Source organism: Lygodium microphyllum, chromosome 24 (assembly GCF_053477565.2).
Source record: "Lygodium microphyllum isolate KBCC chromosome 24, Lygodium_microphyllum_v1.1.10, whole genome shotgun sequence".
Classification (NCBI taxonomy): Eukaryota; Viridiplantae; Streptophyta; class Polypodiopsida; order Schizaeales; family Lygodiaceae; genus Lygodium; species Lygodium microphyllum.
The window spans coordinates 14,785,350-14,799,242 of NC_141158.1; the positions used below are offsets into that span (position 1 = coordinate 14,785,350).

General features: G+C 41.7%; 1 protein-coding gene and 1 non-coding gene across 2 annotated transcripts; one reads left to right on the forward strand and one right to left on the reverse strand.

The window, feature by feature from the left end:
• Positions 1-2,952: 2,952 nt before the first annotated feature.
• On the forward strand, positions 2,953-9,006 carry LOC148014864 (dihydrolipoyllysine-residue acetyltransferase component 5 of pyruvate dehydrogenase complex, chloroplastic-like). Its single transcript, XM_087665371.1, has 6 exons — positions 2,953-4,012; positions 7,499-7,690; positions 7,845-7,932; positions 8,020-8,090; positions 8,195-8,278; positions 8,453-9,006. The coding sequence occupies exons 1-6, from the start codon at positions 3,089-3,091 to the stop codon at positions 8,555-8,557; spliced, it is 1,464 nt and encodes a 487-aa protein (XP_087521497.1). The 5' UTR covers positions 2,953-3,088; the 3' UTR covers positions 8,558-9,006.
• A 1,410-nt stretch (positions 9,007-10,416) lies between these two features.
• Positions 10,417-10,515, reverse strand: LOC148014865 (U6 spliceosomal RNA). The gene has a single exon (XR_015688552.1). It is a non-coding gene; the product is annotated as a U6 spliceosomal RNA (small nuclear RNA).
• Positions 10,516-13,893: the final 3,378 nt, after the last annotated feature.

The window sequence follows — 13,893 nt, forward strand, 5'->3', positions numbered from 1 at the left end:
GTGGCCTAGGACCATGATGTTAAATAGGAGGTATAGGCCCCATAGCCTAATTTGCAGCGGTCTATTAGAGATAGACATAAACTTGACATCAATTTGTGCCCTCTATGGATTATGTTATGGTGATAGATGCCTGTGAGCCTCTTACATACGATGAGAAAATGCGCAGAGGTAATAGTTACTCTTGGGAGAGGGCCATGGAGTCAAAGTATGATTCAATGTTGAAAAATCATACATAGGATTTGGTTCCTTTGCCTAGTGAAAAACATGCTTTGTCATGCAAGTGGGTGTACAAGTTGAAGAGTACCCTTGGATGTCCCAAGCTAGCCTATAAGGGCAGATTGGTTGCTAAGGTTTTTAAGTAGAAGTATGGTGTTGACTTCGATGAACTCTTCTTTTCTATTGTCAAGATGACTATCCTACGCTTGATTTTGGCTTTGGTTGTGTAGCTCGATCTGGACCTCTCTCAGATGGATGTTGAGATGGCTTTCTTACATGGGGACTTGCATGATGAGATTTATATGCAATAGCCTAAGGGCTTTGAGAAAAAAGGTAGGAAACACCTAGTGTGAAAGTTGAGAAAAAGACTTTATAGCCTTAAGCAAGCACCCACGAAATGGTACCACAAGTTCGATGTTTTCATGCATTTCTAAGGATATATTGTAGTAGTGATATGGATCTCTATTTATACATGAAGAAGGCTCGTGATGGTAGCCTTATAAATTTGGTACTGTGTGTGCTCATGATGAGATGGTTGACTTGAAAAATCAACTCAAGAAGAGCTTTGAGATGAAGGACATGGGACATGTCTCACATATTCTTGGGATGCACATCACGCGCGGTCGCTCTAAGGGTTTCCTTTTCTTGTTATAGAAGGAGTACATCCAAAAAATTCTTGAGCAGTTTCATATGTAAGATGTTAAGCCTATTGGCTGTCCTTTGCCTTCTCACGTGAAGGTTAGCCAAGCCAATTATCCATAGTTTGATGAGCAGAAGGCCAAGATGGCCAAGATCCCTTATGCATTTGTAGTAAGCAGTTTAATGTATGCCATGATAGCCACTCGCCCTAACATAGCATTTGTAGTGGGAGTTGTGACATGCTATATGGTTACGCTTAGCAGGCAGTATTGGGATGCCATGAAGGGTATCATGAGGTACCTTACGGGTATTGTAGATATGTGCAGATGTTATGGTATCTAGGATATAGGAGTCATGGGATACACTGATTCTGATTATGTAGGACATGCGAACAATAGGAAGTCCACCTCTGACTCTGTCTTCACCTTTAATGGAGGCATTACTTCTTAGATGTCTAGGATGTAGAAATGCACGGTCCTATCTAGTATAGAGATAGAGTATGTTTCAGCTATTGTTGAGGCTTGCACAGAGGCTTTCTAAGTAGGCCGTCTAGTTGCAAACCTTGGTATTACTGATGTGGTCCCTACATTGCATTCAGATTCTATGAGTGCCATTCAATTGGCTAAGAATCTGGTATTCCATGTAAATACAAAGCACATTGAGGTGTCCTATCACTTCATCAAGGAGGTGGTAGAGGACACATTTATTAAGCTTGTCAAAATCTTGATGAGAATCTAGCAAATTTGCTCACTAAAAGTCTCTTAGCAGAATGTTTTGCCTTTCTTAAGAAGACGATGGGTATACAATGAGATGATGCCTATTCCTCATTCTATTGTACTTGATGTACATTTGTACTTTGTCACTTTTTTCTTTTTCTCTTCTCACTAGGGGCACATTCGCCTTTAAGTGAGAGGTTGTTGGGGGTAAAGGCGTTTGTGCCTAACTCCTTGTGTATTCATTACACTAAGAATACCTCCACACTTCTACACTGCAGGTGGCGGGCACCCAATCACTATCACTTTATTCTTTATTCTTTCATTGATATTTGAATAAGGGAATGCCAGTCACACTTTGGATAGTTGGAGTTCCCACATATGGTGTCTTTTTCTCTTGCACTCTTGCTTTATTCGCCATAGCTCTTACTTTGCTCTTGCTTCCGATTATGTGTTTCCACTTGAGCTCTACCTTTCAAAGGGATGACATGACAAGTAGATTTTGCTATTTGTTTGCAAGAAGCCAATTGGACAATGTTATTATGGGCAAGGCATTAGCACATTTCATGCCCATCAATAAAAGTTATTAGTTTGTGTTGTAATATCATATTAGATTACAACAATACTTAGATGATCGATAAGATTAGCTTGAGATAAACTAATGCATATTGCTTGAGTCATAAATATAGCTAAAACCTAGAAATCTCATTTCTAAAGATTTCAAGGTCTTTAAAATTTTTTTTAAGTATCCACATGACACTAACCCTCAATTTTTTGTTGGGCCAAACTTTTTGAGCTTTTAAAGTACAGGGCAAGAATGCCACATTCAAAGAAAAGTTTGATGAGCTAGCTACATACACTTACCCTAGACAAGGACTATCGGTAGGAAGAGTTTGCATGGGGGGGGCAAAGACAAGGGACTAGGTAGGAAGAGTTTGAAGTGTGCATAAAGGGGGGGGTGGCAATCTCAAAGTCAACTAACTAGAAGAAGAAGATGGCTACTTGTTAGGCAAGGGAAGTTGTGGGTAGTTGATGGACGGAAGAGAGAGAGAGAGAGAGAGAGAGAGAGAGACAGAGAGAGAGAGAGGGGGGGGGGGGAGAGAGGACGAGCAAATCAAAGTGCAAAGGCGGATCCCACTAGGTAGGACTGTGTCCCCATCCCATGCAAAAAAAACAACCTCCAAGAAGAGAAGATGCACCAATCGAAATGCAAATAAATAATAAATAATAAATAATAAGTAAATTAACAAATAAGGGACGATTCACCAATGACAAAGCAGATAAATATGAAATAATAAATAAATAAATAAACAACAAAAATGCAATTACGCCGTAAATAAAACAGAGTCCCTTCTCCTTGATCCATACTCTCTCTCTCTCTCTCTCATGTTCATCATCATCATCATCATCCTGTCTGCATGAGCTGATTTTGCCTAAGGATCTCTCTCTCTCTCTCTCTCTCTCTCTCTCTCTCTCTCTCAATCAAGGCAAAGAAGCAGGTAATCCCTGCAGCTCCAGCCATGGAGGCCCTCGCCTCCCTCGCATCATCTTCCTTCCTCGGCCACAAGAGCCTCCCAGCCCGCCCCCCCTGCCTCCATGCCGCCCGCAGCGGCCGCCGACCCTCCCCTCCCTCAATTCAGGCCAAGGTCCGAGAGATCTTCATGCCTGCATTGAGCTCCACCATGACCGAGGGCAAGATCGTCTCCTGGACCAGGACAGAGGGCGACAAGCTAAACCGCGGCGAGAGCGTGGTCGTTGTCGAGTCGGACAAGGCCGACATGGACGTGGAGACCTTCTACGATGGCATCCTTGCCGCCATCATCGTCGGCGAGGGCGAGGTCGCCCCTGTCGGGGCCGCCATTGCCCTCCTGGCCGAGACCGAGGACGAGATTGCAGAGGCCAAATCAAAGGCAGCATCGCAGTCGAACGGCAGCAGCATGAGCACTGCCGCCGCCGCCGTCTCACCTGCTGCTGCAGAGCCAGTCGCCCCACCTCCGCCTCCTCCTGCCCCCTCCTCTTCAGCCGCCCCGCCACCACCACCACGTGTCGCTGCTGCTGCCCCCGATGGGCCCCACCGCATCGTCGCCACCCCCTATGCCAAGAAGTTAGCCAAGCAGTACAAGTTAAACCTCGACACAGTCGTAGGGTCAGGACCATATGGCCGTATCACGGCTACAGATGTTGACACTGCCGCGGGGAAGGCACCTGCACCGAAGCCTCAAGCTGTGGCAGCTCCACCTGTTTCGGCTCCCAGCCCCGTTCCAGCTAGCAAGAGTGCCTCTGCCCCCCCTGCAGCAGCACCAGCAGTGGTGCCTGGCACAACAGTCCCCTTCACCACCATGCAAGCAGCTGTGTCTAGAAATATGGTGGAGAGTTTAACTGTGCCTACATTTCGAGTGGGCTACACTATCTGCACAGATGCGTTGGATACACTTTATAAGAAGGTACATGTCAATGATCCCTCTATGCAGTTTCCAATCAGTGATAAGATGGGTTTTTGCAAAAAGCACTTCTGGATGTTGATTTCTGAATAAGCATACAATCCTCAAATTGAACAATCCGCATGATTATGTGCACCCGTATTATGCACACTGTAGAGATACATCCAATAATGTACTTAATGTATAGACTGTTTGCTTTGGGCATGTGCACTGCCACTGCCCTTGAGTACACTGCAAAAACTTAAAAGCCAATTTTTTCTTACAGCAGAGACATTAGGCTGCAGCTTGGAATCTTAGCTGTGTAAGTTTTCCTTCTTTGAGAACAGGCAAGGGTCACTAATCGTGAATCTTGCTAGAGTGAGGATACCTTGGAGGCTTCAAATTAGTCTGTCAAAAGCAGGCATCAGGGAGTTACTTGGGGCAACTGGGTGCTCACTAGCCCTTCTGCTCTTGGACTTTAGTAGTTAATCTTGTTAGATGCCTTGGAGCCTTCAATTAGTTTTTTAAATGCAGCCATCAGGGAGCTACCCAGGGTGACTAGGGTGCTTGTTGACCCTTGGTTCTCAAACTATCTTATATGCATGCACGTCACATGGAAGTTGCCTGGTATATGCAAATTAAGCTCTTAACACATTGGTGGCATTTCATGGCAGCACATGACTCACACTTATAGTCTCCGCTATCAGTCCTGATTCGGAGAGATCCGTGCAGTAAGGTTCAAATAAGCACTACATCTAACAGCCTGATTCTGAGAGATCTATGTAGCAAGTTTTCCAGTAGACTGGTTCTCTCGGTGCAGATTGTTGTTTGTTGCATTTTTGTACCAAGGGCAAATTCCATTAACATATTGGATCGCTGAAATAAAATAAAGAGAGAGATAGTAAGGAGTCTAGAATTGGAAGGGCTTCTTTAAGTATTGCAGAATTGGCTTGATCACCCTAGAAGCTGGCTAGCATCTCTATGAAGCTGAGAACATGGGGCAGGCACAGTGTTGCAAGCATTCACAAGTTGCCGAACAAATCTAACAGTGAGTCTCCACGTTAACACCCTAGACATTGATCTCAGCAAAAATATTGCTAATGTGACTGGGATGTCTTCTAGAGTGCTCTATGTTTTGACCATTGGACCTATGCTGGGAATTTATTAATGTCACATAGGAAGAATTGGTGAAGGATGGATAGGATGATGGTATTTCAATGTCATATAGGAAGAATTTGTAAGTGTGGATGGGATGATGGCTTTCCAGAGTCACAAAGGAACTGCGCAATATTGCTTGCGAATGCAAGCAGTTTAAGATACTTATATCATGGACATTGAGGCCCCTTTCAAAGAAGCTAGTAGTGTAAGGGTCTGCCGGAGTCCTCGGGACACCTTGGCTCAAAAACCGAAAACAAAGAACTGAAGAAGATGTTGGGCTGGATAGAATAGAAATACATCTGGTTGGCCTGATATAATAATCTAAATATCTAAATAAACTGATTGAAAATAGCACAATATGCACAGAAATAGAGAGCAGTGCCTTCTCAGCATGCTTGGCACATGTCTTGTGATTGAACATTGTTAGAGGACTTTTCTCAGGTTCCACTTGTATGTCGACCAGGACATTAGGTCAGTTGAACTTATGGAGAATCCAATTTTTTAGTCAGGTTGCAAATTAGATCTCTTGATGAACCAGTCAGGAGTTCAATCTACAGTGAAGATGGGTCTGATTCAGTGAACCTTACAGCAGGCATGTGAAGCGAAACGTCCATGGAGGATCCGACTTGCACATGAGACATGACACAAGCTATATCCTCGAACACAAAGGGGATGGACATCAGACTCACCCCCCAGCCATAGAGCCAAATAGGCTCACTCCCGAGCTTGGGAGCTAGCAGCACTCCTGGTCATGATCACGTCCAGAGAACTGGTGTCCCATACCACCAGCCCACACTGTCCTAGGTACGGACGTGTTGGCCTATAGGCCAAGAGTCCAAGAGTGGTGATCGCACAACAATGTGCACAATAGGGGCCTTGAGTCCTATAAATAGGACTCAGCTGCCCTAACCCCAAAGTGCCCTTAGTGCTTTCGCACCAAGTCACTTCATGACCAGTGTGACCAATGCTACTGGTGCCCATATAGATGTCCAAGGATGTAACATGAAATCGGCCCTTTTGCTAAAGTGTGGTGCATTCTACACTGAAGAACTTTGTTCATTCTCTCCTTTTGATAGTCAAAGGATTGCCACATAGTCAATTACTGGTCGAATGTGGCCACACCCAGTCAAGCAGATCAATTCAGGTTGAATCTGGTCCATGTTGATGCAAAACTGGTGTAGTATGCTGGAGCTGAGTGAAAATGCAATGCATCAAATGATCAAATTTAAAGCTGCTGTACGAGGCAAGCAGGAAGCTGGAATAGTCCATACTATCTTGCATGAATCTTGATCCACTTGCATAATTTACACACAGGGAAGGCCTAATGTAGATGAACACAAATGCTTGGAGCAAGATGGACCAAGGTAAAATATGGCTTTATGCATTAGCTGAATTTCTGACTTAGTATATCTTATTGTTTCAATAGAATACAATATGGGAAAATGGGGCTGTACTTGTCTTCTGGCTTCACAAACTTTCATAGGTTTCCTTCAGGCAATTGAGCAACCCTAATTCTTGAATGTTGCATAACGGCTTTATTTTCTAGTAGCTCTTCTAAGGTTTGTAAATATTTGCGGGTGCATATCTTGTAAGAACCTTTTGATCTTCAAGCTTTTCCAGGCATCTCTTCCACTTCTCTGCACAAATCTCTACACTAAATGTGTTCCCTTTGCTCAGCATGCCAGAAGATTCCTTTTCTCTATGTAGCATATGTGCATTTCCTCCCACAAAATACCTTTTCTGTATATTGCAATTTTGCGCATTTGAATCCATTCTCTCCTCCCATTAACCTTGTGTAATAAAGTTGGTCCCCTTCCTGTTCCAGTACCCAGTAACCATCAAACTATTTTCTATGATTTTTATTGTTGGAACTTGGTTGGGAAAGCAAGTTTCTTTCTTTGTTTTGATGCTAGAAGTAATGATATTATTAGTGATCTTCACCAGAAAGCTCTAGGCTTTAGTAGCTTGTGGACAAGCAGCAAGCTGTAAGTCGTTTTGAATGGATCTCCTGTGTAAATGCTGTGGCCATTCTTACACAAAACTACAAGAGCCAGACAATAATTACATTGCTGTACAATAAGCTCCTATGCAGATTTATCAAGTTCTCAAGGCAGGCTAAGGTTTAACCTTGTGTGGCATACTTTTTGAGTAATCCAGCTGCTTTTTCGTGCTGCATAGTGGCCACAGATAACAGTTAGGTAAATGTAGCAAGACTGTAGATGGAGGCCCGGGTCTTTGGTCCCAAACTTTTGAGGGCCTCTTTGTTTCTGTCTTTCCCCGATCATCATGCAGCATCAGGACAGTATGTCTTCAACTCTTGCAATCATGACATTGTTTGCTATTTGTTTGCAGCTTAAGTCCAAGGGAGTGACTATGACAGCTTTATTGGCAAAAGCAGCTGCAGTTGCACTTGCTCAGCATCCAGTTGTAAATGCAAGTTGCAAGGATGGAAAAAGCTTCACCTACAATAGTAATGTGAATATTGCAGTTGCTGTGGCGATGGATGGGGGTCTTTTGACCCCTGTGCTCCAGAATGCGGACAAGGTAGGCTTTTGTTTTGTAGTACTTAGTGCATGCATACCAGTATATGACCAATCTACACTAACTGCAAGTCAATTTGAAAAACTGGCTGTTAAAATACTATATCAAATTGGATTCCTGTCAGTTGATCTGGCTGTTTATGTGACAATGTGGACAGATTGACATATACAGTCTCTCTAACAAATGGAAGGAGCTTGTTGACAAAGCCCGCGCAAAGCAGCTGCAGCCTCAAGAGTATAACTCCGGTATTATGAGTGACAGTTTCAAGAATCACTAGGTTTGGATTGCTGTGCATTCTGAAGGGCCAACATGGCTGCTGTTTGATTTTGCAGGGACCTTTACACTCTCCAATCTTGGGATGTTTGGTGTGGATCGATTCGATGCGATTTTACCTCCTGGAACTGTGTGTATCTCTGTCAAGTTTCTCTTTGTGGTTCGATACTCCTGCAATCAGAGCAAATAGTCATACATTCAATCACTAACATTGATTTTTGTGTTGCTTGACAGGGTGCAATCATGGCTGTTGGTGCATCACAAAAGAAGGTAGTGGCAACATCAGATGGTCTTCTAGGAGTGAAAGGGCAGATGCAGGTACACGTTTCATTCTTGCTGGGGTAGTTTTTGAAGCCACAAAAGTCCTGTATCTGATTGCCTATAGTTTCTCTTCAATTGTTAATACATATTCTATGCAATTGGTTTTGTTATTGCAACTTGGGTATGATACATGCTGCTTCTCACATTTCGGAGTCTTTGTTGCTTTTCCAGGTGAATGTAACTGCAGATCACAGGATCATTTATGGTGCAGATTTGGCTGCTTTCCTGCAGACATTTGCGAAAGCTATTGAGAACCCAGATGAGCTTACCCTGTGAACTGATTGACAGACCCAAGATATGTATGTAGGCAAATTGAATGGAAGTTGAGAAGGCACAGCAGGCTCAACGTTTTGTAGGAGTAACGGTAACAGCTTGTTGAGTTAGCAGATGAGCGGATCAATAACTCGGGCAGCATTTGGGAGTAGATTCTGACTAAAATTGTGAGGAGTGGTATTTTTCTTGTGGCACTGCCCCATCAAAATGGGGTTGAAATGCCGTCTAAAAACTGAAATTTGAGAAGCTTGCTCCAGAGTGTTTGACATTGCAGATAACCAACAAATCCCTGTGGTGTCCCTTCTTTTGGCAGAAATGTCGCCATGTCTTACCTTACTATGAGCCATCATCGTCAAAAGAACACGAGGGGCGTGTTGAAAGGATTCATCCCTTGCGTTTTAGGTGTAGAGAGTCTCACCAATAGGTTTTATTTACACTAGTTCTTATTACGACATATTACTGTCATGCCATTATTCTCTTCTCTCTCTCTCTCTCTCTCTCTCTCTCTCTCCCCGTTCGCCTGTTTTGCCTTTTTCTTCTTAATGGGCAATTAAACTAATCACATGACAAGTACAAGACTTGTAGTAGAGTTGTACAAGCAATTGTTGCCTACCAAGAAACTAGATCCTCTTGATGGAGAAGGCCATTGTGTTGAACAAGATTCGGTTGTGCCAATGGTGAGGATTGAGCCTAATGATAGGACTTTGAACCCTAGAGGTGAAATCCAAGATGAAGGCATTCTAGGTGACCCAATTGTGCCAATAGTACTAGAATCTATAAAATTGAATCAATATCTTCATATGTGGTTGCACATGAGTGGAATATTTTGCCTTGCCAAAGACCCACTTAGAGGGATACAACAAAGATTCCACCATAACTCTCCAAACGTCAAATAGGAGTGATCATTTTTTCTTAGTCAATGGGTAAGAAATAAATGTGGTAGGAAGATTCCATATTGGTAGTACAAAAGCCATTAGAAATATGGTGTTTGGAAAGTGTCAAGGTGGGATCTTAGACCATTGATTGACATTTCCCAAAGAGAGACTATAATCGAATGGAGTCTTATTGGTTCACATTTCCATAATAGTCAATTTTGATTTTGACTAGGCATTGGTTCTATGGAGTCCTTAGACAACATTGGCCTTAGTTACCAATCAATGATGGTCTGTTAAGAGATGATCAATCTAGTTAACCAAAGCATCCTCTAGATACAATCAACTTGCAAGTCTCCAATTTGCCAAGGATGATTTGAATTAAAGGTGGGAAAGGGTTGTCAATCTTGCAATTGTGTTGAGAACATGCCCCACAAATCGTAGAGCTCATAGGAGATCAAGAAAACCCACCCGCATGTGGGAAAGACATTAGTACACTATGAGTTGACAAAGTCACACTTGTAATAGAAACCAAGCCTAAATGTGCCATCTAATTAAACGTGGAGTGATTATCTTGTTTTCCTTTCCAAGAGAGAGAACTCAATTTACAAAGGAATTAGTAATAGAAACCAAGTCCAAATGTGCCATCCAATTGAACTTGAAGTGAATATCTTGATTTCCTTCTCAAGAGGGCAGTTGAGAGAGTCAACAACTCAATCTACAAGGAGTTAGCATTATCCTCCATTGGATATCAATTCACCTTTTGAAGGATGACCTTTCATGAGCATACCAATTGGGTCAAGAGAACAAAAGGAGGAATTGAGACTTTGGATTTGGGAGTTGGTGTTTAGTATGAGCCACCACGAACCTTGGATTTTAGTATTCCCATGCACACTCCTCAATCTTTAAGAAATTACGAACAATAGAGATCCATAGTTGATGACTAGTATACATAGCATGAAATAATGACCATTAGGGAGTAACTTTGAGAAAAATTTGGACTATTTATCGATTTGGGCATGTCATCCTTGTGCAAGGGCCATGCTAATCTTGTCTACATTGTTCCAACTTTATCAAATTTCTTCAGAGGGTGTGTGTGTGTGTGTGTGTGTTTGTTTGGGACGCTCCTCCCCTCCCCTCTCTTTCACAAGCATAGTTTGGTGGGTGACACATGGCACCCATCAAAAACCTTCACTTAGAAATGTAAGAGGATAGTAGATATTTCAAACACATTAAGAAGCATTCATTCGAATTTGTACACTTATCATTACATGAGATGCTTCATTAAGAAAAAAAACATGATGTATCCATATGCAAAAGGAAAGAAAGTCTTCCTTATTGGGGATATTTGTGTGTTTTTAAGGCATCAATAAGTATGCATTTGCATCCATTGGATTTGCTTTCATTCACATGACATGTGCACAAGTGCATATACACATGCATTGTACGCGCATGCGTGCACGCACGCGCGCGCGCGCACACACACACAATTCTATGAAAAAAGGTATCTTTTTGTGGGTTGTGCATGTGTCTAATGTATAAGCATGTATGTGCATTTTTTGACTTCTAATTCCAAGTAGTTGCGTTGAACGTATTACTTATGTACATGCATTCTATTGGTTTGATATTGGAGTCATAAATGCATTACCTTAGATTTGTATTAAGAGGAGAAGCTTTAGGAGGAAAGAGAGGTCATTATTGTCTTCCTTTAGATGTGTATTAGAAGTGAAATTTTGTGAAGTGGTTGGAGGAGGAAGACAATGGAGAAGATGAACCATAGTTTCCTATAGCATCATCTTTCTTGGACTAATATATGAAATAAGGATATTCTCATGGATTTTCATTTCTTTGTTTTCTTTAGTAGTCAAAATACGTTCATACATGTCTCTTCTATAGGCATTGGCAAGTAATTCATTTCTCATTTGTGCACTTGCACACACTTGCATACACACACATACGTGTGCACAGACACGTACATGTGCACATACATGTGTGCATACGCACACCCCACCCCCCATAGGTACAAAAAAAAAGTGGCTAGTATGTACTAGCATTGTGAAAAGGTTGGCTTGGGTGATCGCTCAAATCTCTTCTCGATGTGTGGGGTTTTGTTTATGATAAAGTGTTATTTGTATACCATGAGTTCAGTGTGTTTACTTATATACAAGTTATTGTTGTGCTAGGCCTTCAATATCCACCATTGTAGATCTAATCTCTTATTTATAAATATTTGTCAAGATTTCAATTTATCTTGACTACTTAAACCTCTTTTGATGGTGTATGCCTTGGATTATAGGTGTGAGCAACAATTTGTTACTACTATTGTGGTGGATCCATGATATTTTGCACATTGTTGTCATTGGGCATGGGTGTTTGCTCTTTGAGTGGAGCAACACGAGTAACAGTTGGAGGCTATTACTATTGTGGATCCTATTTTCTAGGTTTAGTAGCATGGTTAGGTTGGTTCTTTGGTTTAGGCTACATGTCCTCAACAACAATAGATAGGGGCTATGGTTGATTGGACTGCGTGTTGGCAATTTCTTATATACCACAACAAGCTTTATAGGGAATGTCTTTCATGGTTGTAGTGGGTTTTGAAATTGTAGTCTTTATCACTAACTTTGTGGCTATTCCTTGAAAACAAGTTTGATCTTGGGATCTTGACTTGTTTGTGGATTGAGGGGTTAGATACATTTTGGAATCTACAAGCGACATTTGCCTTGCTAGTGTCCTTGCACCTTGAGCATAGCCTTAAGCACCCATCATGTTGTGATATTACACCTTTGATGATCGCAACTTGATTAAGGCCTCCTTTGATTTGTCTTTCAGTGTCCATTGGTGTCTAGTAGATTTTTTTTTTCATAGGCTTGGACTTGCCAATCGGTTATAGTTGTACGTCGTATTTTGATTTACTTTGTAGCAAGTTCTTACCTCTTTTGTGAGTTGAAGTTGTAGGTGGTGGTTTTGGGACATTGTCTTTCTTCTTCTCTTTAGTTAGTTCCTGTAAATTTAAGATAAAGATGACTCTAGCTCTTGGGAATGTCAAGTAAGTATGTTTGTCAACATGGGAAATATTGCACTTTGCCTTAAATTTAAATGGGTATCCCAAGAGGTATGAAGTGCCATTGTAAGGGTTCTCTTTTATGGGCACTAGTTTTGGTTGGCTAGCTTTGTTCCAAAAGTGGTACGATAGCGTGTTGAAGTTGGATCCTTCATTGATGAGAGCATCAACATTGACGCCTCTTGTCACAATTAACCTAACTCGAAGGTACATAGGCAAAATCATTATCTAATCCTCAAAGTCTAGATTAGTGATTCTAAGGGCCCTAACATGGTAGTTTGAAGCTCTAGATTGGGACTCATGTTTGAAGCCCTAGGTTGGCGCTCGTGAATTGTGTAACTTGGATACATTTATCAATTGATTTTTTCTTGTTGCTTTATGTTGGAAGAGAGGGACAAAGACAGAGTGGAGTAGAAGATGAGCCTCAGCTCATTGTTGTTGTTCTTCCATTATTCTTCCATCATACTACCTGAAAGAGACTTACACACATAGGTATGACTAACCAAGACTAACTGTGGTTAAGTCACTGACTACATCGACTTATTGAATGTCACACATGTGTACAGCTATATCCATCTAATGTCAGTCACACACATAAAGATAGACTAACTGAAGAGTAATGGGAGCTTGATATTCTAACATTCTCCCTTAAGCTCAAACCATCTGATAAACTCTAAGTAGTTGTCTGAAGTATATGAACTTTTCTTTACCAAGAGACTTGGTAAATATATTTGCTACTACTTGGTCTTCAGTCTTCACATGAATCAAGTTAATTTTCCCTGTAAGAACCATTTCTATGATGAAATGGTAGTGAATCTCAATATGTTTGGACCTAGCATGGTAGACAAGATTGCTAGCCAACATAACACTACTGAGGTTATCACAATGCAATCTCACTCTGCTTCCTAGATGTATTCCCAAGTCTTTTAGCAGTTTCATCAACCAAATTGCTTCTCGCAAGCCGTTAAGGTAGCTTCTCTGTACAACTTTTGTACTAGACAATTCAAAAGTAGGCTGTTTCTTACTCTGCCAACTGATCATACTACTACCCAATCCAAATGCATAACCACTGGTTGACCTCCTGTCATAGGCACAACCAGCCCAATCAGTATCAATAAACCCTGTCAAGTCAATGGATTTTCCATATGCATAAAATAACCCATAATCTGTAGTAACCTTTACATATCTTACAATCCTCCTAACTACATCTAAATGTGGTTTGTGAGGCTTCTGCATGAACCAACTAATCAGCCCCACTGCATAACATAAGTCAGGACGGGTAATAGTCGGGTAATAGTCAAGTATATCAAGCTGTCCACCATCTGTTGATACATGGTCACATTCTCTATGTCATTCCCAACATCAATCTGCATTTTGACACTCTGATCAAGAGGTGTCTCCATCGG

Bases quoted from the DNA above. Each gene is read 5' to 3' on its own strand.
- LOC148014864 (XM_087665371.1), top strand. From the start codon at position 3,089: ATGGAGGCCCTCGCCTCCCTCGCATCATCTTCCTTCCTCGGCCACAAG. The intron at 7,691-7,844 runs GTAGGCTTTTGT...CAATGTGGACAG, and splicing joins TGCTCCAGAATGCGGACAAG to ATTGACATATACAGTCTCTC. The intron at 8,279-8,452 runs GTACACGTTTCA...TTGCTTTTCCAG, and splicing joins GAGTGAAAGGGCAGATGCAG to GTGAATGTAACTGCAGATCA.